At 32.9% G+C, this 26,691-nt stretch overlaps 1 protein-coding gene and 1 long non-coding RNA gene across 2 annotated transcripts in view; one reads left to right on the plus strand and one right to left on the minus strand.

Annotated features, from left to right (window-relative positions):
- LOC113393048 (uncharacterized) overlaps nucleotides 1-13,445 on the plus strand; it is a 29,131-nt gene extending 15,686 nt beyond the window's left edge. The window contains exons 2-6 of the mRNA XM_026629741.2: nucleotides 3,223-3,371; nucleotides 4,582-4,696; nucleotides 5,509-5,707; nucleotides 5,824-5,986; nucleotides 13,303-13,445. Of these exons, the coding sequence (XP_026485526.1) occupies nucleotides 3,223-3,371; nucleotides 4,582-4,696; nucleotides 5,509-5,707; nucleotides 5,824-5,986; nucleotides 13,303-13,410 (734 nt within the window). The 3' untranslated portion in view covers nucleotides 13,411-13,445. The remainder of the gene's footprint in view (nucleotides 1-3,222; nucleotides 3,372-4,581; nucleotides 4,697-5,508; nucleotides 5,708-5,823; nucleotides 5,987-13,302) is intronic.
- Nucleotides 13,446-18,451: 5,006 nt separating this feature from the next.
- On the minus strand, nucleotides 18,452-19,593 carry LOC135193560 (uncharacterized). The gene is made up of 2 exons (XR_010309303.1): nucleotides 19,467-19,593; nucleotides 18,452-18,741 (listed from the first exon to the last, which is right to left on the minus strand). It is a non-coding gene; the product is annotated as an uncharacterized LOC135193560 (long non-coding RNA).
- Nucleotides 19,594-26,691: the final 7,098 nt, after the last annotated feature.

Raw genomic sequence — 26,691 nt, forward strand, 5'->3', positions numbered from 1 at the left:
AGTCCTTGCCTGAGTTTGAACCTACAATCAATTAATAATATAAAGTACAACATAAATACACGAAACGAAACATACATCAACGAAATATATAGTACACAAGCAACCACAAGGGGGAGGAGAACGGCGTTGAAGAAGGACCATAACGGCATAACCGACGCGACGTTTACCGTCACGGTATACGAGTCAGTTTTAACCTTAACAGACGTTTCACATCAAAAGTCACACTGTATTATAAAATGTATTTAAATTACACGAAATTATTTATACACAATTTGCAATAATGAAAAGAAACGATGCGAGGTGGTTCGAACCCGGGCAAGCATCACTGAATTTTCATGTGCTTAATTTGTGTTTATAATTCTTCTCGTGTTCGGCGGTGAAGGAAAATCGTGAGAAAATTTGCTCGTGTGGAATGAGAATCTGCCACATTGAAACGGCCTAAATCAGTCAAAAGGAAAATATGAGATTTACGAGAAAAATAAATTTGACGCTTTAACAATTAGTCAACTAATAAAAATCTCATATTATAATGGACATACTTTATTAAACTTATTATAATTAATTAAATACAATATTTTACAGAAATTACTTAAATAATATACAATGAAAATATTTATATTGTTATTCAAAGAGTTAATATTACCAGCGTTGTGAGCACAATGCTAGAGAACAATCTTTTTGATGGCATATTTATTTCATAACTTTTTATTTTCTAAAATCTTATATTATTCCATGTTACAAACACAATTCCCTAGTCTTCAATATCAACATAGTTATACAGTATGTAATATGACTAAAAACTTGAGTTGGTTGAGTGCTTCCACTGAGTTAACATGTGATATTTTTTATTTATAATAATTAATCTCATGCTCAGTAGTAGAAGCAAAAATTCAGTTGGTGATAGGTCTTCCTGTAGACCCATGTGGGTGGTAGGTGGTAGATGGTTGAGCGCATGGGTGATGTAAGGAATGGTTAATATTTCTTACTGTCCCAATATATATAGGCAATGGTGACCACTTACCATCAGATAGCCGATTTGACCGCCTACCTATAACACATAGAAGGCAATCACGGTGAGGAAACCTGTATTTGTCGGAGATTTCTGCCACACGTGTATCCGGTCACATATGCCAGCGAAATAGACTCGAAGTTATCTCATGGGGTCATATAAACGACTATTACAGGCTGTTACTTACGACTTAATTAATACGTATAACAAATATTTGTTATAGCAGCCGAATAATGGGATCGCTGTTAGCCAATTATGTTCAAACATTATTACGGAAAATAATTTAATGGCTATAATACAAGTGTTATGGTTGTGTATTGAGTAAACTTTCTTTGATATGGGTTATACACATATTCAAGGTTATTTGAACATAATTTTAATAACCATTCACAAAACGTACTAATTGAAACATTTTTGATATTATCTATCCTACTAAAGTCGTGTTAATTACTGTTTTAATATTGGCAAATAACCAGTGTTTAATCGTTTTTATAAATTAGAAGGAAAAAATAGATTTTAATTGATACTTTTTTTAAATAAATTTTTGATGTTTCATTTTTGACTTATTTTGAAAAAATCTAAAAAACGCGATAACTCAAAAATGGTTCACTTTTGCAGTGTGCATATGGGGGTTAAAATTATCGCAAATAGTCACCCCGATCACCTCCTAACGGGAATACGTCGAATTATCAATAACCCTGTATATTCATGTGTATAAAAGAAATAATAAAGTAATCAATTTAAATTCTATCAAACACGTAAATAAAGAGTTATGACCAACATTTTAAATAACACCACGACGTACAGTAACGTTTATCATATCCGAATTCTTCTTAATACCGCACGTACGCGTAGGAACAAGTCCAACTAACTAGAAACCAATAATATAATGTTTTGCTTCCAAATTTAAATAAAAAAAAAACCATAAACGCAATTGCAATAACAAACATAATCACTATCACAAATACACTAATTGCTATCGATATTACTTATTCATAATCATTTTACTGGTAACGTAATGTGCCGTTTGATGAAAATAATTAGATATAAATCAGTCAATAATTGGGTAAAGTTCATTAATGAATTTTACATTCAATTTACATCCCGATCGTTATATGGATGTTGGTTTTAATTGGTCCTAATGGAAAGAGTCCTTCGTTATTGGATGATTGTGCTCTATTCATTGAAATTCGAATGTGATTTTAGTAAAGCCTATAACATAATATTATGTTTATAATACGATATATTATGTAAATGAGATTAGGTTTTAATTTATGCGGATAAGTTATTTTATGTTTATGTTGGATATGCTGGCTGTATGGAATAAAGCTTTTGCTTTACATGAAATGAGAAAAAAAAAATTGAGGTTAGTTTTTATAAAAAATAAATATCGAACAACGAACGTAAAAAGAAAATAAATGTTGAGAGCATTGGCTCAAAAGTTTACGGAATCGCGTCTTTAAAGGTGAAACTTTTATCTTTTAAGTTAATCAAGACTGATGTCCTTTAGACCGATTCCGGTCACGTCCAATATTTTATTTAGAACCGAGGATTTATTTCGTTTCACGTTACGCCGTAACAGCATAACTAAACGTCATATAATTCAATCTTCTCACACAAGCATTAACAATTCCATGCATGTCAAGGCACGTGTTCAAACTATCACAAGATAAACTCGCGCCTTAAACAATCACTTGTCATTATACTAGTTTGTTTTGTTTATAGCTAAATTCCGATATACATAATGTTTTATCTCAGGAATAGTTTTATCTCACGTCAAAGGGAGCTTAATACGCTATCAATGTTCATTGATAACAACGATAAAGTTCGATTTTTTAACATTGTTATGTTAACCTTCTGAAAGCGGCTTTGTATAAAGATAAAATCAAATCAGAAAAATGTAATAAAAACAATACTGTTATTATTATTCCATTTATGAACATCTCCTAAATCATAATTTATCTTACAACCATATTTAGTATAGAATATTTTAACAAGCCTGACATACTGACATAGAAACCCTTTACATCCTATATACTTACAAACCAAAACACGAGTACAGCATCTTATAATATCTTCTGGGTCTGTACTATAAACAGGTGTTCCACAAGGATCTATTTTAGGTTCATTTATATTTTTAGTGTTATAATTGACTTAGTCACACCTAGACAAGCCGCCTTTTACGTGAACTAACTACATTAAAATTTGTTTAGTAATAAACACGAAAGCGATGTGGTCGCGAAAACAGTCAGTGTGCAGCGCTGTCAGTGGCGTCTCAAAGGGCGACGACCAGGATGCTCATCTACCGGCTGGTTTGCGGATATATCCCTTCGCTATTGCATTACGAGTTAGAGTCTTACAGGTATTTATTTACATTCATTTACATATAATTTGAACATATTTTAAACTAGAGCTGCCTCGACCAACTAAGATTATCTTGCTTTGAGAAAAATCACAAGAGAAAATCTGAATTGTTTGTTATTTGTAGTTTCTCTCTATCTCATTAAGGTCTTAATTCCTTTAACATTACTATTCCAAAAATAATCAACTTCCAGTCTTGTTAAATTAAAAATGTAAAACGAGTTGTTGCTGCGAATTAATTCCGTTATATTTCATTAGGAAAGAATAGTGTCCTAACCATTACTAAAGAAACTTTACATTTTCAAAGATAAAAATATTGTTTTAATTAAACATAGTTTGACCTAAAATAATAATATTTTAAATTCATTCTCATATCGTCATATTCCGCATCTTATTAAGGCAGATAATTTCACAAAATGTAACCCAAATATTCCGTAAGAATTGATTTTATCAAATTATACTTCACTTACATTGAGAAAACCGTCACAAATTTGTCGTAACTACTTTAACTATCTGCAAGACGCTCCTCAGTAAAATAAAAAAATCTACTTTTATTCTGTTCGCAAGTTATCTTGCCATCCATAATACTTCTGATTTTGAAACGTTCTTTAAACTTTTACCTTCGTACGGATCAGGTCTCGTTCATCCGGAAACTCATTAGCTATATAAATTTTCCTTTACTAAGAGCTCTATAAAATAACTTCAAATGGAACTCTAAACTTAATTGCTTTTAAAGTTGCTCTACAAAAAGATAATATAAGTTGTACACTTTTAATGTGAGATTATTCCGACTTTTTGAAGTAGATATTTGAAAGTTATCTGATTCAATCATCGTGTATGTTGGTACGTACACATACACGTAAGTAAGTGAATATTTATTTTTATTACTCATAATATGTAAAAAAGTAAAAATAACCTTACATTGCTAATATAAATCTATAACTGTTCATATGGATACTCGGGGCCGGGCCGACTACCATTACTCAGGAAGCTGGACTGCTCCTCGCTGTTCGAGTAATCGCGTCCACGTGAATGTTTATTTTGTCTTTCTGTATATAAACTTGAACATCTATGACGTCGACTTTATCTAAGTTACATTCACTATTGTCGTTATATAATTTTAAAATCCTGTGTCCAATGACTAATTCAAATTAAGTTAAGTTAAATTAAGTTAATAAAGTTATCTATGAAATTAAAAAAAAAATGTCCAGATAGTTTGCGGTATCGGTGGCCTTGTTGTTGGAGCAGTTGGGTGGTTAGAAGAGCGACAGAAACCTGAACTAGGACTTGGTGTACCAGCTGGAGCCGTCACTGTTCTTGCAGCTGGTAATTATATTCTCAATAAATATATTATAAATATTCAACCATATTTAGAGAGATTAGAGCATTCTGCAATACATATACAAGTAAATTTATTCAACATATCATCTGCATTACTATATACACACTACATATTCCTTTTTTGCACTTAGGACGTTCACTCGATTCCATTTGAAGGTTTAAAAAATATTAAAAACCTAGCCTATTTCTTACTGCTGGAAGAATGCTTCATATCTATCCACTACACTGCTCCAATGTGAATTGTTGAATACCCATGTGACAGAATTTCATCACACGTGCACAACATTAAGTGCACGAGATAAATTATTATAAACACAATTAAGAACATAAAATCTCAGTAGTGCTTGCCTGGGTTGGAACCCGAAATATTGGGTTTACCTTGACTGGTATTTGAGTAATATCAAGTATAAAAGGCATTAACCGTTAAGAAGTTCCTTAAAGTGACATTGCACTGCCAACCTTATGGTTCATTAATCATATTATTATGATTAATGATGCTATGACATCCACACCTGTAATTGCATTTACTCCCTTCTTACCAGAACACGATACATTATGACGTTTTAATAAATGAGGTAACCTAAAAATAATCCAATAGGGCCAGTCCCAAGACATATTACTGTTATCATTAAATGGTTCAATTTATCGTGTGTGTTTGTGAAGATATTCCAAATAATATCGTGAGTCTGCTCCAAAACTCTTATATTTGAGATTTTGGGTCAGCTTTATATGTAATACTTTTTTCTATTTAATCACATAATTAACTACATATACTTACATTTTAAAGACGTTTACAGCGACGTCTGTATACTACAGCCGGGGATTTGGCGGTTGGGTGTCTGCTAAATCGAGAACTACAAGAAATTGGGGAACTCCTTGGAGAGCCTTAGGACCTTCGCCGTGTGCTGCTATCCCGCTGACGTTATTATGGACTGTTGCGATCACTGCTCATGTAGCAATGCTTGCTTTCTGCATCAGGTCATTGATGAATTTTGGGTAAGAATAAATATAAATTACTCATTTATTACATAAATTCTATTCCGATATTAACAGACTTGTATCAGCTTAATTTTATACACCAATAGAAACATATCTTATATTTTGTCATATAGATGCAGTAGCAGAACTTGTATCGGAGTGGCGGCAGCGCAGTTAGCTGTGTCAATAACTACTCTAGCAGCTGCCGTGTTTTTGTTCCAATTGGATCTACGCTTTGATGCTGCATTTTCACCGCCGCGGCCGTCTGACGCCAACATTTGCACAGCAGTATCGATGGTAAATACATAAGCATCTTTATCATTTTAAAAATATTAAAAAAATATATATTAAATATTGGACAACATCACATATATTACTCTGATCCCAATGTAAGTAACTAAAGCACTTGTGTTATGGAAAATTAGAAGTAACGACGGTACCACAAACACCCAGACCCAAGACAACATAGAAAACTAATGATCTTTTTCTACATCGGCTTGGCCGGGAATCCAACCCGGGACCTCGAAGTGGCGTACCCATGAAAACCGGTGTACACACTACTCGACCACGGAGGTCGTCACTTTTGATGATTTTTGTCTTTTTATTATATATATATTGTGCAATTTCAGGTTTACAACTTAGCTCAATGATCAATTACTTTCCGGTTTTAAACACAAAAACTTACGCCAGTCCATTGCTTCATGAAAGAAAAACTACTCGTGATTTGTGTTACAAAATCAATTTGTTAAATATTTCCAATTAAATTAACTTAAATAATTGGCACTGCAGAAAAATCTCATCAAAAATAGCCTTTAAAACGTTTTTTTTCGTGCGGGTAGTGAAAGTCGTTAATTTTTACTCTGCTTTTAATATTAAATAAAATTACATATTCTTAGTTTAAAATTGTATTAATGTACTTGTGATCACCAATTGCCTGCCAGCTATTATACTGATATCCTTATAGAACATTGCAACTTTCCTGTGAGTAAAATACAACACATAATTATTAGCACCACATTATGGAGTCAATTAAGCACACAATAGATGAGCTTACACTAGTCTTCAATGCAAGAATGAATGACTTTCAAAAGGAATTGAAAGGTATTACTCCTGCCACCAGTCCCATGTCGAACATCAACTCACAATTCAATGTTTCGTTCCTTTGTCTTAACTGCACTTCAAAATCTACAACTACAAGTTGAATTTCTGTCTAAATTAATATCATTCACATTAATGCTCAAAGTGTTCCGGCTCATTACCCTGATATGCTTGCATCATTTGACTCCCGCAATATTCATGCCATCCACATCTCCGAATCATGGTTAAAGGCCTGCTTACCATCGACAACTTAGTCGTTGCCCGGCTTTCAACTGATTCGCAATGATCGTAGCGGGAGGAGGGGTGGTGGCGTTGCGATCTACTTACGCTCCTATATCCCTTGCACAGTTCTCAGTTCGTCTGCTCAACCACCTCCGCCCGATGCGGTCGAACATTTGCTTATCGAAGTAAGTCTGTCCTGCTTTAAGCTTCTCCTAGGTGTATTTTACATTCCTTCTTCTCTGTCTAATTATTTTACTACTTTTGAAAATGTATTACATAATTTTATCCCTACCTACAGTCACTCCATTATAATGGGTGATTTTAACAATTGTTTACTCAAAAATGACTCTCGGTGTAAGAAATTATTAGAAATAACTGATTCCTACAATTTACATGTTTAACCTCTTAAGTCTACACACCATTCTCCTGGTTGTATCCCATCCCTTCTGGATCTTACAATGGTTTCATCTCTTGATTTTATTTCAAAACATGGCCAATGCCCTGCTAATGCATTTTCCTATCATGACCTGATCTTTCTTTCGTACAAAATTCGTCCTCCTAAAGCTTAATCTAGAACTCTTCTGTATCGTAATTTTGCGGGAATAGATCAGATTCGACTGTGATGAAGCTCGCCAGCTGGATTGGTCATCGGTATTCGCTGCTGAGTTAATTAATTACAAAATAGAAATATTTAATACGCTGCTTACTCAGTTATACGATACCCATGCTCCTTTGAAACCGGTAAAGATGAAACACCTTCCAGCACCGTGGTTGTCGGACGAATTAAAAAAGCTGATTGAAAAAAAGCCTTGCTAAAAACAAATTTAAAATGCATGACAATGACATCGATCGCGATAAATATATAAAAGCTCGGAATCGATGCAATACAGCATGTAGAGACACTCAACGACGCTACATTCACAAATCCGTCGAAAACGGCGACACTTCAAAAATCTGGAAATTTCTAGAAACACTTGGAGTTGGTAAATCATCACATAATTCTCCTATTAAAATTGACGTTGAGCTTTTAAATAAGCACTTCTCTTCCCCTTGTGTACTCGATAGTGTTGATAAACATCGCACGCTTAACATTCTTTCCTCGCATCCAACTTCTAAATTTTCACCGTTTACATTCTCCGCTATCACTGAATGTGATGTTAAGAAGAACATATTATCCACGTCTTCGAATGCCTTTGGTGCTGACTGCATAAACCGTAAAATAATTATTCCCATCCTAGACATTATTGCTCCTACTTTAGTGCACATCCTAAATTACTCCATCACCCGTAGCTAAAAATAGTTTTCCAACAGTTAAACACTTTCCTCAACCATCACTCCATCCTCAACCCTCTCCAATCCGGTTTCCGCGCAGGTCATAGTACGGTCTCTGCTCTGGTTAAGGTTACGGATGACATTCGTGCAGCAATGGATAATAAACAACTAACAGTTTTGATTCTTTTGGATTTTAGCAACGCATTTAACTGTGTTGATCATGAAATCCTTTTGAGTTTGTTAGGTTCTATTAACATATCTCCATCAGTGGTAGATTGGTTTCAAAATTACCTCAAGGGCCGACGACATCGGATTCGCCATAATGAGACTTTCTCCTCATAGTGTGATGTCCAGGCTGGGGTTCCTCAAGGTGGCGTCTTATCTCCCTTACTCTTTTCAATTTTCATTAATTCTATCACTTCATGCTTTTCTTCTCTCTAGAATATGTGTGCAGACGATATCCAGATTTATCGACATGCAACACTTAAAGATTTTCCTGCAGCAATTGGTGCTATTAATGACGATCTTGTTTCAATCTCTGAGTGGAGTAAGCGATACGGACTTAACATCAACCCAATTAAATCGCAGGCAATCATAATTGGTAGTCCAGGCACGATCTCGAAGGTAGATTTATTAAATTAACCAGCAGTTGAATACAGAGGCACTACAATACCCTACTACTCCAACGTTAAAGATCTTGGTGTGTATTTAGACCAGACATTATCATAGAACAAATAAAAGAAGTCAGTAGGAAAATATTCGCTGCGTTGAGCTCATTATGGCGACTCCAATCTGTACTTCCAATTCCTACCAAAATATGCTAGCAAACTCTCTCCTTTTATCAATTAAAGATTACGCAATGCAAGCTATCCTGATCTGACCGAGGACCAACTGAACAAACATGAGCACCTTCAAAATATTACTATACGATTCATATTTTGCCTACGAAAATATGACCATGTCTCCGAATATCGTTCAAGACTCAAGTGGCTTCCTATACGTCTTCGCCGGTAACATATTCTTTCCCTTCTGTACTGTGCGCTATTTAACTATAGTATTCCTACGTATTTAAGTGAAAAATTTGAATTTCTTGGGGATGCTTCTTTATTAAGATCTAAGCGGTACCTAACACTCAAAATGTATGTTCACAAAACAAAATTCCTAAACAATTCGTTTACTGTACAGGCCATAAAGTTATGGAATGCCCTTCCGGTAGATATATGTATATATGTAGTAAGTATAAGTATTAGTGTGTAAGTATTTGTATGTAAGTTTATGACTGCACCGCATACGCCGATGGTTTCAAAAATTCTCTCTCAGATTGGGTTGTCTGGAAGAGATGGCTAATTAGCCATAAGTCCGCCCATTGTACAACACTCGTAATCAACATTTATTTTGTTTTTGTATTTTACTGATTTTGTTTTACTTCTTTTTTTTCTGTGTGTTTCGTGTTGTTTGTGGTGTACAATAAAGTATATTTCATTCATTCATTCATTATTAATTTAACTTGCGTGTTAAAGTTACGAGATGTGGTTATATTCGCTTGCATAAACGTGCGTTGAAATGTTGCTCGCTCTAACGTTTGTTCTTACAATTTGCAGTGGAACTGTCGAGTTTAACGACGTGGAGAGTTGTTTATGACGTAAATTTTTCAATGTTGTGACCTAAATTTGCTACGTATCTAACAAATAAGTATTATCTTTGTTATAAGAATATTCATGACAATTAATCATGATTGTATATTTTATATGTTTTTATTAAGAAGGCATAGAAACAAACAAAGTTTAGTTTAGTTTTTACTTGGTGGTAGGACGTTGTGCAAGCCTGCCACCACCCACTCATCATATATTCTACCACCAACAGCAATACTTAGTATTGTTGTGTTCCCGTTTGAGGAGTGAGCCAATGTAACTGCAGGCATACGATGCATAACATCACATTCATCATATCCATTCCAAGAGTCATTGGCAATGAGAGACAAGGTTATTTTTATACCGCCAATGTCTATGGGCAGTGATTGGCATCTAGTGGCCGATTTGCCCGTTTGCACTGCCTATGACATAAAAAGTAGGTTTTATAAATAATAATAATTAATACTATTTGTCGCATTGTATCAAGATATGCTGAGTACAGTATCCTTAAAATAAACTGAATTCACGCGGGCGAAGCCGCAGGTTCTGCTAGTAATATATATATTATTACTAATATTGTAAATGTGAAACAATGTTTGTTTGCACATTTATCATTTAATCACGCTCGGACGCCCAGGCGGGCTTTAATTAATTTCTCATGTCGATAATGTCGAATATTGATGTCCTCTTGAACGCTTTCGGTCATGGCGACTAATATCCACGGAATCTCAACTAACCAACTGCATAGGAAATACTACAAAATCTCCTATACCTCAATTATATTAGCAAACATAGGTGCTCTCTATTCCATAATTCAAGTCCTTTGGTTGAAACGGTATGCCATCCAGGCAATCTGTTCCAACTAGAGAAAGTTCTGTCGCAGACAATTTAGTGACAGGATAATCATAACGTTATATTGACCTAATCCAAGGTTTGACCCCAATAAATCGGAATATGAAGCCCTAGAAACTCAGCTCTGGATTATCGAGTAACGGTATATATTTATATTTAAAATATAATAATATAACACGGTATCGTTACTTATGTCTAAATTATTTAAAAAAAATAAGTGGTAACTTGTTTGTATGCTTATAAATTAGAGTCAGCAGTTTTCGATATTAAAAAATTCTCTATCAAATCTATAAAACAGAGGAGAGGTTTTTTGTTCTCCAACTGAAAAATCTACTGAACTTTTATACTTAAAACTTATACCTAAATAGGTTTTAGTATACAACGTATGTAAAAGGATAAACGCATGTAAAAGAAATTCGCCAGTTTGCAGTAATTTTTATAAGTACTCCACAGGAAGATAGTTTGGTTAACTTGATATTTATTGTAACGCAATATAATTTATACCTAATATTATTTAAAAAAAGAACAAGGGGTCAACTCTATTTTAACTGGTGCGAAACAGACCAAATTAATTAATTCATTTTTCAAAATTATTATAACGACTAAAGAAATGAGCCTTCTGATTAATGTTTAAAATTTTTCTTGACTTCGAAACCGTTGGAAATCTTGACGGGAACTCATTTATTTTTCTTAAACCTCCATTATCTTTCTGTTCACTAATAGTTATATGTATATATTATTGCAAGTACAAGATACAAAACTGCTTTTATGAACCCGTAAATATAGTTAGATATTTGATTTGAATAATGTAGAATTATTTAGCAAGACCAAACTCAAATCTTTATTATACATATAAAACCATTTCACTACAATTATCATCGCCAAACAGTAAGTATTTTGATAATTGTATTCCAGTTTGAACGGAAAGTAGTCCATTTTGGTTCCCAATGCTGATATAATTTATGCTAATAGAATAATTAATATTCCTTACCCAAAACAGAACTATATCATAGAATCTTCCCATAACATATCAAGATTAAATTCATCAGCGAATATTGTCAAACAATACATAACTTGAATAAACTACCTGATAATTGTACTTACGTTGTGAATGATATGACAGGGGAAGGAACACACTGTGATAACCATTGTCTTGGGTAATTCATTCTGAATGCGAGTCACGTAATGAATGAACGCGGGTACTTTGGAGAAATATGATATGGTCTTTAAAACAAGAAGTAACTTTCTAGCTGTTATATATCTTTAACGGTATTTTAGTGAATTTGTGAAATTATATGATAACGATATTTCATAGTTTTATGGAGAACTAGCTGAACCTGCAGCTTTAATCGCGCTAAATTTATATAACTTCACCTATAGTACACAAATCGTCACCTCCGTTTTCTTCTGTCGGGGGCTGAATTAAAAATATCTTTCTCCGAAACTTAAACTATCTCCACGCCAGAATTCATCTTAATCTCTTCAGCGGTTTAAGCGTTCATAGATGTTATACTAGTTGGAAATCCCGGGACCTGGATCGTATCTCTACATGATATAAAATAAAGTCGCTGCTTTGTTATACGATCTTTGACTTTATCTTTCTTCCGCCGTCTGTACGCTCGGATCTTTAAACTACGCATACTGCATATTGCTGCACAGAAAATCCGAGAATTTCTACTTTTCTATCCGGAAAAAAAAAACATTTTTTTTCCTTTTTATGTTTTCAATCTAAAAGTTTTATATATGTATTTAATAAATAATACATTTGCTTAAGATTAAGTTATGACTTTGCCGAGTAAAAAGATGAATCTAATGTTAAAAACTTGATAATTTTGATACAAGATAAGTAATAATTCAATTGTATTTAATTACTTGTTGGTAGGGTTTTGTGCAAGCCCTTCCAGCTAGATGGCGCCCACTCATCATATATACTGCTGTTTGGCAGTACTCAGTAATGTTGTATTCCGATTTGAAGGGTGAGAGAGCCAGTGTTACTACAAGCACAAGACACATAACATCTTCGTTCCCAAGGTTATGGAAAATTGGTCCAACCTTGGGCGTATTGGTGATATGAAGAATGATTAATATTTCTTACAGTGCCTATGTGTAGTGACCACTGATCATCAGGTGGCCCATTAGCCAGTCCACCTACCGCTGGACATAAAAAAAAAAACAATTTAACTTAAGTGTCGGAACAAGAGTAACTACGGAGTTACATGTTGGTTCCTCTCGATAGAATCCACAATTAGAAACGAACCTTACATAATTTAAATCGAGGATTCCAAAGACCTAATAAGAGCCTATTTGGTGTAAAATAAATACCTGCTAATACTCGTGGTTAGAACGTGTACGGCTTATCTTACGCAAAATACATTTTTCAACGTGCTTGCTCAGATATATCTCTGTAAACTTTAAGTACGCACGTAAACCAAGCTCCCCGTCTTCCTATACGGAGAAGACCTCTTGTGATATTGTTGTAGAGTCCCAATTGTGTATCTACATATATATATATAGTAAGTACATTATTTTCACCCACAGGTTCCATTAACCTCAGTGGCGATCAACAGCGGAAATAGCGGAGATGGTGGTCCAGAGGGAAGTCCTCTCAGCAAGGAGAAAGTCCAGCCGCCGGATCCTCCCACTTGATGTAATAACTCGATGGACTCTTAAGGATTTGTGAATCTAATAAATAAACCCGAAGGTCTAGAAAAAATTAAGTTCGTTAAGTATAAATAAGCAGTCAATATAATTAAAATTAAATTAGTAAATACTCTAGTCACAGTTACCTTATAAAATTAATTCAATTTTCATATTTTCAACACATTATATATGCATATGATGTTTTTACAAAATAGTCTTTATTTCTGATTAGTTAAAGGTGTCATCGGGAATAAATGTCATGGTTATATGTTCTTCTGTGTGTAGCAGCATTAAATTTTGTAGGGTAGGGTAGTAAATATGCAAACATATCTGAATTCTCTATTTATTCAATGTCAAAATCCAATGAGAAGCTCTCTTCGCTTTTCTTCCCATCATACATAAATCCAATAAATTAACGTGCTCTCCGAGCGAAGGTGTAGTCTCATACATATTAATGATAAATTGTTAATTGAAACAAATATTATTCAATAAAAGTTTTGTAAATTAATCTATTTCAATTTTCATTTATAGACAATGTATTTGGGTGGAGCTTAATTAATAACAGTACTGTTTTAAGGAGAAGATAACCGTTTGTCTATGTCGATTACTGACGTATTTTACGAGTGAGAATACGGCTTGATAAAATTTCGTAATATCAAATTTTTCGAAAATAAAAATATATCATAATAATATTACGGGAAATCATAATAGTATGTATAATTGTAATATATAATTTTAAGTACAAAATATATTTTATTATTTTCAAGTAACAAGTCACCAGTCAGTAGAGTACTTGCTGGTATGACATATTCCATTCCACACATTGGACGACGAAGAGTGATACTTCGCAAATTCAATTGGAAATTTTCGGAACATATCTAAATTATCCACATAATAAATACATAAATGAATTCATTGAAGTATAAATTCTGAGAAATCAAACATAAATTTTAATTACTCCACTTGTTAGATATAGTAAACTATTGTACATACCTAATTACTAAATGTAATTAAATAATTGCCACAAAATATATACACGTCTTTATGTAAAATAAATATTATGTCCAATTTTGTATTTACCTGTAAATAAATGATTAAAAAGAAAAAACATCTTTTATTTTTATTAAATTAAAACTATATGAGTATTTTTTAATAAATTAACTAATATTTTAGATATAAACTTTATCATTAATTAACTGAAAATAAGCGTAACAAACGAGTTGTGAATTAATTAACCGTGCTTGTGTGTATTGATGTAATTACAGTTGTTACGTATGTGTGCGTACCTATTCGACGCTAGCTAATTACTAATTATTTCAACGTACACTCACTTAACGGGCGTCAATTTTCCAATACATACATTTCAAATACAATAATTTTCATTCAATTCTTAATTTAAATGTTTTCATATTTACACTGATATTATAAATGCCTATGTCTGCCTCTCTGTATATACAAAATTACTGGACATAAACGTTATTGCAAGAAATAAAAAAAATTTAAAAAAAGAATTTTTGATTAGAGCGAAACACAAAGCAGCGATTCTTAATAATATCCAATCAAGAAAAGAGATATTAAAATATAGCTAAATCCGCCGCTTTACATGCGCGAAATTTATAAAACTGCTGAATAATAAAAAGCCTATGTCATTCCCGGAGACAAATTATCCCCTACTACAAAATTTCATTTAAATCGACTAAGTAGTTTAAACGTGAAGAGATAAGAAGAGATAACAGTCAGAATTACTTTCCCTATAATATTAGTAGGGGTAGCCATTTCATTGGCTCGATATATAACAATACCTATCCAAAATTTCCATTGAAACGTCAGAAAATTAACATTCCAAATCACGACAAATTCCCATATCCCATTTTCAATTGCCTGACATCTGTTGCTACGTCATATGACAAAAGAACGGTACCGGATCTAGTTGAGAAGTCTAGTTTAGTCATACATCTGTTTTAATCAGTTAATTATTCCGTAACTATGTGGTGTGATGCGACTAATAGTTATTAGACTGATGCTAACACTAGGGTGTGGGTGACCTACTTCTATAAATAAGTTAAAAGACGACGAAGAAATTGCATTAAAATTATATTATCCATGCTTTAAACGTCTATCGTTTTTTTCACACGAGTATATAATAACCAAGCTATTATTAACATTTATATTGATGTAGGTATGTTGTGATGAAGTCTGATGTCAACCCTCATTGGAATGCTGTTGCTGGTAGGTTGCCACCACTTAAAGTTGAACCATAATATGTTCTATTCTCTTGGAAACTACATAGCGTATTAAATATAAAATCATTAAAAAAAATAGTTTTACTTATTTTATTATTTTTAAAATTAAATCATTCGTTCAAAATCAAAATCGAATTATTCATTCAACTGTTAATAAGGTACTTAAATAATTCATCGTTAATTTGTATCATACTAGCGAGCCGCCCCAGCTTCGCATGGGTACAATGCTGATTTTTCACAGCTTTTTGTCATTAGACAGTAAAAACCGCTGTCCCCGCATTTTAAATCTGTAATATCTTCGAAAATATTCATTTAAAATACATGCTATAGAGGTATATATTGATCTATATTAAATTCACAATGTATTTAAGGTTTTTAATTGGATAAATATTTATGTTGTATTGCTAAAATCACTTCGTAAATAAGCCATTATTTCTCGTAAAAAGTAAAGGATGAAAAATGGTTATTGTAGCTTAAATTATCCTTAAGAGATAGACATATACTATCGCGGACTTTATTGTAGACATTGTCAAGGTGTACAATATAATAAAATTTTGATCTATCTCGTAGGGTTCAGCAGCGTTTTCAATATACGCAAAAAAAAAAATGTTTATCTACGACATCACATTAGAAACTTTAAAATTGTATCTACTATATTATGCATGTATTATACATAATAACCTTCCCCTTGAATGACTCTATCTATTAAAAAAACCACATAAAAATCCGTTGCGTAATTTTAAAGATTACACAGGAACAGACAAACAGTGAAGTTACTTTGTTTTATTCTATATAGTAACTAAACCAAGCAGTGAGGACGTCGCTAGGGACAAAATCCACGGATATATTTTTTATTTATCTAGTTTATTTTAATATATCAGAATGAAAAAACATTTTAAATTATATCTATACTAATATATAGAGGTAATATTTGTTTGTTTGTATGTATATAGGAGGTAATCATCGGAACGAATGCTCCAAATCTAAAAAAAAAAAACAAAAAAAAAAAAAAACGGGTAGAAAGCTACATTATTTCTGAGTGCTATAGGCTATACATTATATTTATATGATGCATATAAGCCGAACTAACGCAAGTTTTGTCTAGTTTAATAATATTTGAATTCAAAGAGTCGGTATTTCTACATTATTTTTTGATCTTCTATTGAAAATTTCGCTTATTGCAGTTTCGGATATAAACGCTCAAGAACGATCCTTTATAAATGAATCAAGGCAAATAGAACAGCACATCGATACTGCAGATACAGCGAACGAAAATGATTAACTGATCTCTTATACACGTAGTACATGGAAATAAAGTCAAACGTATGAACAAAACATTGACCGAACAAACGCGCACACCCCGTAGGACAATTTGCATAACGATATGACATTTGTATATATTACCGGAGAGTTGTTAAGGCCTATTAGTTTATAATATCATACATCTAGTTCAAACTGTTGAATAATTACGAACAGGCCAATTTGAGCTTAATTATAAACAAACTAACATAACCTAAAATATTATAAATAATACTATTTTTATGTGTTTCTTTGTAATTTAATGTTTCATTCGCAATTTTTTTGATAGTTTACGTAAAATCAATATGTAAAATATGTGTATATTTTATTTCAAGCTTACATTAGCAGCCTGTAAATCCCCACTGCTGGGCTAAGGCCTCGTCTCCCTTTGAGGAGAAGGTTTGGAGCATATTCCACGGCGCTACTCCAATGCGAGTTGGTGGAATACACATGTGGCAAAATTTCGTTGAAATAAGATACATCATCGGTTAAGAGGCACGCGTCCTAACCACTGGGCTATGTCGACTCGTTTGAAGCTTACATTTAGTTGATTATTTTTTATGATATAGGTAGGCGAACGAGCAAATGGGCCGCCTGATATACAATAGACAATGGAGACCATTAATCACTAATAGACAACATTGTCCATAGCCAATTTCACTGTAAGAAATATTAACCATTCCCTCTCTTGTCTTCAACCTTGGGAACTAAGATGTTTAGTCCCTTTAAACTGGCTCACTCACGTAAAGTGGAATACGATAAAACTGAGGACTGTTGTTTGGAAGTAGAATATAATATAACAATTGGGTACCTCTTCAGTTTAGCGGATAAACCTTGTTAATATACATTTTATAAGGCTGCATTTGTCCAAAGTGTCATAAATACGAATGAAATGTAGATTCAAACTACAATTTTCTTTGCATTTGCTTGGTTATATTTCGAAGCGGACGCACTGATAATTCAGAAAATGTATTCAACGTTTTGAATTCAATCTCATCCCAACTGATATTGCTTGGTAACATCATTATATGTTCGACTTAAATGAAATCGACTTTACCATGTTATCGTATCGTAAATAAATTACCTAACTTTGATAGAAAAACGTTCTCTTTTATAAAGTTTTATTACAATGTTGAAGGTTTTTTTTTCGATTAGCATTTTTATTGCTTGTATAATATCTTATCTAATAACAATATAATCGTCGTTAACCAATCGAAACATATGATTTTTTTGATGAACGGTTCTTTGTACAAGATTTTATTGAACTTCACATTCATTTTATGGATCAAAGCTTTCAACTGAACCAGGTTTAAACAATCGCCCAAAGAAATTTCACAAAATATATCATATTCATTTTATAAAAGTGAAATAAAATCTTACAGAATGTATCTCTGGGGTTAAGCCTTCTTTTAAGTATAATGTCACGTATAGTATAATATAATATAGTAAGACTACGGAACAATTTAAAATTTTGTTCTGATTTGTACTGAGTTAAAATAAAAATATATATCAAAAGAAACTTATTTTGATAACAATTTATTCAGTCAAGGTCCATTTATAGTTTCATATTTAATTTGAGTTTCAATAGGTCAAACAATCGCAGTAGTTGGTCTTTTCGACAAATATCTACGTCTTGAAATGCAATATTTCGTTGGAAAACAGACGTATGTTGGCGATTGGCACTCGAGCATGCACGCACACCCAGATAAACACTTGGTCATGTTTGCAGGACAGTAGCGAGGGGATGCAGCTCCTGGACAAGGTGCCACGCAGAACGGATGATCGCAGACCAAGTCTGGAAATTATATACATTTTATATCAAATCAAATCAAATCAAAATATTCTTTATTAGCTGAATTCAATGTATAGTTTCAACCGGTTCGGAAAATAATTTTACCGAGAAGAATCCGGAAGAAACTCAGTAGTTACACTTTTCCATCATTCCAATTACAGAGTCAATAAAGAACCTACGAAGTCAATCAGTACTAAGTCCACGCCTTTTTATCATTAATATAATATATAATAATGTGTTGAGTAATACGTTTTACGTTACGTTACGTTACGTTTTGCGTTACGCCCTATTTATCAATGTTTTTTTGACATGAGCATTATTAATTTTTTTATTGGTATAATGGGCCAAGTTGAAAATAACTGTTGAATCTTATTATAGAAACGAATACTTTGCCCCAAAAAGGATGTATTAACTTTGCGAAGTCGGAAACTAGGTGTTATTAGTTTATCTTTCCTCCTCGTGTCCACAGAATAGTTTTCACCGTTTCTTTCAAAAATATTTATATTACCTAGCAAAATGTATACAGATAATTTTACATTAACTAAATAATATTTTAAAAGCACTAGTTAAGCTCAGATCTCTATTTTGTTTTAATCTTAATGGTCATTGGTCGATGGGAACCGATAACGGGAAAGGCTACCAATGAGCTTTCGATATTATAAAATACAAATACTAAAAGTAAATTCAAACTAAAATGTTCATTTATACATGCTAGAATAAAAACTCACCAACCGTGGTCCCGCGCGTTACTCCTTCATTCCACGGCTCCCAGCCTTCTTGGCCGTAACTTTGAACGATCGTTAAAAGTACAAGAAAACTAACTAATTTGGAATTCATAATAAAATAAAAAAAAAAATAAAAAATAATTGTCTTCTAAATGGATATGATTATAAATTGTGACAGAATAACGTCACATGAAAATAGGTTTTCAAAGACATGAGTTCTATAAAAAATATGAAAACTCCTTTGTTTTATTGGTGAAAATAAACACTAAACTTCATCCAATGTTACAAAGTGAAATGATGTAAATTTTATATCTTAGCCTATACGGGCATCATTGTTTTTGTTCAAAATGTTATCGATCTCGCTAGCAAAGAATTTCTAATATTCATATTGACCCTTCCAGTTAGGCGTAAAGATTGTTGTCAATAGAAGTACAAATAAATATTTCTATCCCACTTACATGTTACGTTGTTTCATGTTTTGTTATATTAAGAATCTATAAATACACGAGATGAGAATAAAACCTTTTTTTACTTTATTTTTACTTTTCTTTATTTTCTTAAACATTATACATATTATGTATTAAAACATTCAATTTAACCTAAACGGTTGAAACTCAAATGCTACTTGTGCAATCTAATCTCAAATATTTCCTCAATCTCAGAATAGGGTATATAACGGCAGAAGCATATAGAGCGTAACTCTGCCATTTTTCCTACCCCAAGCTGATGGATTTCTAGACGGAAAAACCAGATAACGCTTTACGATTAACCGTGACCTTAGAATATACAGCGTTATTAGCCAATATGCAAGAGTATATTATACTGTTTAGCGTTTTTTTCTTTATGTATAATGATTGGATCTGTGTAAACCAAGGCATGGACAGATGTCTCCCTACAAATACGTCTGCGTAATAATGAAAGAAGCTAGCTCCTACAGTAATGAGGCAGTTCAAAGTGCCGTTGTTATCACCTTAAATGAGGTTCAATAAAGACCGCTGGAATGAAACACAATGATCCCTAAAGTAAATTCATATTTTATGAGGAGCTAACAGCCCGTGCTAAATTGTAATGACTACGCTTGTAATGTTTTATGAAGGTTCCGTATAAACGAATTAAATGCATTTGCTAAGTGGCCGATACCCTAAAACAGTGTTATGATATGCCATTTATTTGAAATGGTAGGGCCGTTATACCATATTGTATAAAATATACTAATATTTAAATGAATCGAAGCATTACGAGTGACATATTTTGTATTTTAAAAGTGGTGTAAATCGCCAAATTGGCTCTAAGAAATATGAAAATGAAAAAGGCACATCCCTTGCTATGTAGTTACACTGGCTTACTGATACTACTCATCCCCCAACTTAATATCTTCGCATCCTAGAACAATAATTAAATGCGTAAGGCAAATAATATAATAGGCAAGTAATATTTATAATCATTTAAAACATTTTTCTTTTATTGGTGTTAAGCTTAGTCAGCAAATTTGTATGAGAAGGTAAAGATTTGACGTAGAAAGAAAGAGCGAGCTTAATATTTAAAAAAAAAAACTTCTATCTTAAACGTTGCTGCACCTTTTTTATTTAAAGTCCAAGACGAGCTAAATATAGGTTATGTTTGTCGGTGTCCATTCAACCAATAAAAACATTTCATCAATCGACTGACGCTCGCCGGATATAAATTGAATTTCAAAAATAAATAACAATAATGCACACTAATATATTATAATTATTAAAATTTTTGTTTAATTTAAAAACAACTCTAATTATTATATTTATTAATGAGATATTTAATAACTAAGAATGAACATTTTTAGTAACAAGATGTTTTACAATTAAAACATCTTGTTACTAAAAATTACGTTTTACGTAATAATAATTACGTAAAAATATCTGAGCAATTTTTATAAAATCAAATTTATAAAATCTTGCCAGGAGCAAAAACTTAAAATAAAATCTGGTATTTCCTTCTTAAAAATACTCTGCTGTTCCTGTAGAGTAGAATGAAGCTATCTCCAATGAGTTTCAAAAGACCGGACCAGCAGATTAATTGCTTAACTCACTCGTATTCGAATACATCAACGCTTCAACTATACATATGTTAGCGCGGAATTAATCCATCAACAATAGCATTAAATACGTCACACAGACGCATGGTCTACCTCGTATCACGAACGCTATTATTATTTTTGAATATCTTCCCTGCCTCAAATAAAAATATACTTCTTAAGTGCCACTTGTAAGTATGCCAGTGTAACCGCACACACAAGGGGGATAACATCACGATACCAATGTACGTGTAGTGATGTCAACTTACCATCGGTTGACTCATGTGCCCCCCTTTTTTTTCTTTTTTTTTCTCGCCGTAAAAACGCTGGTATGTGGGACTCGGCGGTTCCCTGGACACCGGATAATCTATCAAAAAACCAGCGGTACCCTCTCCGTCTTTCGACGGGCGCCACAGGATCGCTTTCGCATGCTACCGTGACGACTCATGTGCCCCTCCACCAGCCGATTTAAATAAAAAAAATATATCTATAGTCATACAATTATGAATATATATAACCTACCAGAGCCTTAAGCTAGTGAAGTACTCGTCATCGTTACCGCTCAATGGTTTTAGATATCGAGTGGCGTGTGCTATATCGTTAAATATAAAATAAATGTGATTTGAGATCCGTTGTCATTATAATATGTATCTTATGAAAGTTTAAATAAAGTCGATTTTAATTTATCAAAGTAATGGAATAACACGAATTTATTAATTCAATGAAAACCAACTTTTTATTTCATGAATTTGATTTGAATTCGAGTTTAGTTAATGATGTAGTTCAATTAACTATAACCGAAAATATTCTTTAGTTTAGTAAACCAGGTATATATATTCATGACAGTATTCCGAAGTACTTTTTTCGTTCGAGAACGCACTTGTGATAGTTATTGAGAGAAATAAAAAAGTGCCTCAGAAACTTTAAGTCAACTACAGATACATCGTCAATATTTAAACTTTTCCACTGACAACATCGATTTGAATACTAGTGCCCATATACATTAGTACTGTAAGAAATTAAGGTATTATTTGCATAGATTTTCCGTAAATGGACAGTGAAATTTATAAGTTCCACTAAACCAACATCACCACCGCCCATAGAATTAAGCAATATTTACATCGTTAGACGAAATATTATATTTAACACAAACAGTAGGTAAAGATACAATTTATACAGAGTGGCTCAAGAGGTATGAATGGCAAAGTTTGGATGCCTTTGCTGACTGGCAAACAGATCTAGAAATGATAACCAAGGATCAGATATTGGTTTAAATAATTTATTGGAACCTATTAAGAGATCTGAATAAGAGGCTATTATTAGTATTATTAATATTTATACATATATATAACATAAACAATAACCAGAATAACATTTAAATGACCTGTATCAATGAAGTGTTCAAGATGCTGAATAGACATCTGGTTTTGACGAGTGTACAATAGCGTCAATTATATTATATTTATACAAATGGCTCTTGCCGCTATTCTTCTTCACTCTTGTTTATATTAATAATATTATGGAACAGCTAGCTTCTTGTGAAGGGTGCTCGTTTATTCAAAGTATTTATTATGATACGACTCGGGAACCTTCAAGAAAAGAGCGTACTCCTTCCTGAAAGGCCGGCAACGCACCTGCAAGCCCCCGGTGTTGCAGATGTCCATGGGCGGTGGTAGTCGCTTTTCATCAGGTGAGCCTCCTGCTCGTTTGCCAACTCTAATATAAAAAAATAAAAATTGCCTTGATACGTGCATAATACAATTATAACAAAAAAAAACCGACTTCAAATTTAAATGAGATCAAACGGGAAGTACATCTCTCGCAAAAATAACTGTTAAACCGTAATTGTATTAAATGTTTGTACTGAAAATTTACATGTCGGCTTCTGAATCGCGCTAGCGTTTGGTTTGCCTCAATACATACATATATAGTGTCTACAATGAAAATGTTATGTATCATCCGCTCGGTGACGCTGTAGAGGCCATTCTGGCCAAAGCTACTGTAAATTAAAAAAAAAATGTAGTGTAGGCATTTTTGTGTAGCAGTAATAAGTGTCAACTGGAACTATGGACGTGGTTTTTTGAATTGTGAGTGTACAATATTTTGATTTATACTGAGGAAAGAACACTGAATCAATGTTAATAATTATATTTCGGTTTGGCGGTAAAATGTGTGATAAGTTTCCCTACCAATCACTACCAATAAGTGTTAATATAAACTTAATTTTTATTTTGAAATAATTTTTTTTTAAATCTTCCCGCCATACTTCCATCATTATCATTTTCCATGTAATTAGAAGTTTGATTGCCAAAATTATTAATTATTATTTTTTTCTGACGTTTTGTACGACGTCTTGACGTTATAAGTATTGTTACTTCAATTGAGGTTATGGATAAATAAATAATCAATAACAGTGTACACCGTACAGCACTACTGAGTACTGTTGTGTTCCAGTTTGAAGGTGAATGAGCCAGTGTAACTACAGGCACAAGTTCCCAAGATTGTTGACGTATTATTAATATGAGAAACTATTAATATTTCTTACAGTACTAATGTATACGGGCAATGGTCGCCTTACCATCATGTGACCAATGAGATGAGTCTTATAAAGTAGGTAACTTTATAAGACTCATCTAGAGCATAGCTACAGCTACAGCTTTTTAGTATAGATAATAAAAATATATAATATATTATGAAGCAATGACATACGAGAGGTAAATGTGATACGTATGTTTATGTGTATATCAGGCGCCATGTTTAAGGCTTACAGCAACACTCACAGATACATATCCATTTATCGAGAACACGGTTACGTCAGATTTTGTGAAAAGTTCAGAGGGAACCTACTCGTTTACTGTATAAAAGTAGGTTAATTACAATATTACATAATATCATCAATGCAAAAGTGAGTTTGTTTGTTTGTTACGCTATTACGACTTAACTTCTCAGTCGATCGTCATATTTTTTTACTTATTTTTCGTTATCCCTGATATACAGAAAAAATAAAAGGTACCTTACACCTGCCTCGCAAACACACACGAGCAAAGCTGCGGGTGCGAACTAGCTGTATAAGTTGTACATCGGGTATAAGCTTAGTATTCATATCAGTATTGATGTTGTATGATGTAACGATCCTATAGGATGTCTGTATACAGGAGGAGAGTATACAGGAGAGTCTGTATACAGACGAACATTCTTGTAGTCATTACACCCGAGCTATATGCATGTGTGTGATGCACACATTCAAACAGGGAGTATCTCTCTATAATTATGCTTTCCGATCAATTTCATCACAATCATAAAATTATTCAAAGAAGAATTACCATAGAACAAAAACTTTACTTTTCTGTCCTAAGTACTAAACTTCTTAATCCCATATATTATATTAAAAACCAATAACAGTCTGAAAAGCAAATTGTAATAATGATTAATACAATAACCGAGTTATTCCAGCAATAGTATTTATTGCTTCCTTTCATACGAAATCCTTTTATACGAAATTTATCAGAGCTCTTTATTCCGTTTTATTTAAAATCAATAAAATCTTCAAATTATTTTCCATATAAATCCGCTCAGCCGTTGCAACATATATGATATAGGAGTATTTATTACAGAATAAAACTCCACATATGTTTTCAGAACAATTTCAAACAATTTTGCTTTGGCAAGGAAAGACGGACCAAGTTAAGTTAAGAATGTTTCAAATAAAGTTTATTTCTTCTCTTGTAGAAACGTAGACAATTGATTAGTTCTTTCGTAATTGGAAATCATGTTTTTGTAGCTGACTGTACATGGCTTGAATTAATGACGTTGATATATTTGACATAAAAATCCATCAGGTGAACATACAAAAGTTTTTAAAGAAAATATCTAAATATTGTATTTCGTTTTTTTTTGTATAGTCGAGCGTATTTTAAAGTAAGCAATACGAGGTCTTGACGTCAATATCTAGCCAATGACCAAATAGACACGTGCGCTCTTAAGCTTAATCAAAGATTGCAGGATCAAAACTATCTGTATTGAATTTTAGGTACGCTTAATTTGTGTTTTAAATCATCTCGTGCTCGACGATGAAGGAAAATGTTGTAAGGAAACCTGCATGAGTCTGTTGAAATTCTGAGCCGCATTGTTAATGGTGGAATTATTTTCATACTTTCCTCTCAATAGAAGAAAGTTATTTAATTACTATCAGTATTTAAAACGGGATATTTACCATGTTTTTTATTTTAGTTTTGTCTCATCATATTTTAGCGCCAGAAAAATAAATTGCGGTTGAATCTTACTTAAATTTCAAATAATTATGTTTAGCATTAAATTATTCCGGCCGCTTTCAAAATTTTAAGTCACAATCTTTTAGGAAAATCGTAATATTCATACAAAATTGAAATTCTTCAATTTTTCTAATATTAAAGTTAAATATAACAAGAAAGAGCAAGTTTAGTAATAAAAGACCACTCACAAAAGGCTGGTAGCACATTTTCCGGCCTTTTAGACTGAAACAGGAAAAGGAATTTCCGCATCTGGCCCGGACGCTAGTTATTTTAGGTTTCGCTCGGTATTTACGAGACGTATTTGTGAGACATATTTTAAACAAACTCTTTTCCAATATCAAGTCTTGCTTTGAAAAAGAAGCTGTTTCGCTTCCATAAAAGTATAGTGTACGTTTTATTACTTATTAGCAGGGCCCATGATGCTGATTGATTGAAATGATTATTTACTTGAGCGTCATGGGGACCTATTGGAATTTTAAAATAGGTGTTATGAATATAAAGATAATATTGTATTCTATTCTGAACCCCTTTCAGCGTTGGGCTAAAAAATTTCAAATGTAAAAAAAAATCACATGAAAATACGCGAGCGTGTCAGATATTGATAGTGTTCGTGCCCAACGTGCCTGTGTGCGTGCCTAATTGTGAGATAAATAAAGGTATGTTAATCTACCAACATGGAAGGTGAGGGTGGCCATACGGTTTAGTCCAAAATCCCCTCCTGGGCTCTATAAAAAAACACACATCGATAACAATGTAAAATGTAACAATGCCCAATCTTTAATGGTGCCTCTATTGCAGGGGTCACAGCATTCGTAATTGTTTTGGTATTAAAAAATAACAATAATGTAGCCGATAATTAATTCGTGTTGGGGCCTTGTCCGAGCCCGTCTGGCTAAGTACCACTCAC

This window comes from Vanessa tameamea, chromosome 12 (assembly GCF_037043105.1).
Source record: "Vanessa tameamea isolate UH-Manoa-2023 chromosome 12, ilVanTame1 primary haplotype, whole genome shotgun sequence".
Taxonomy (NCBI): Eukaryota; Metazoa; Arthropoda; class Insecta; order Lepidoptera; family Nymphalidae; genus Vanessa; species Vanessa tameamea.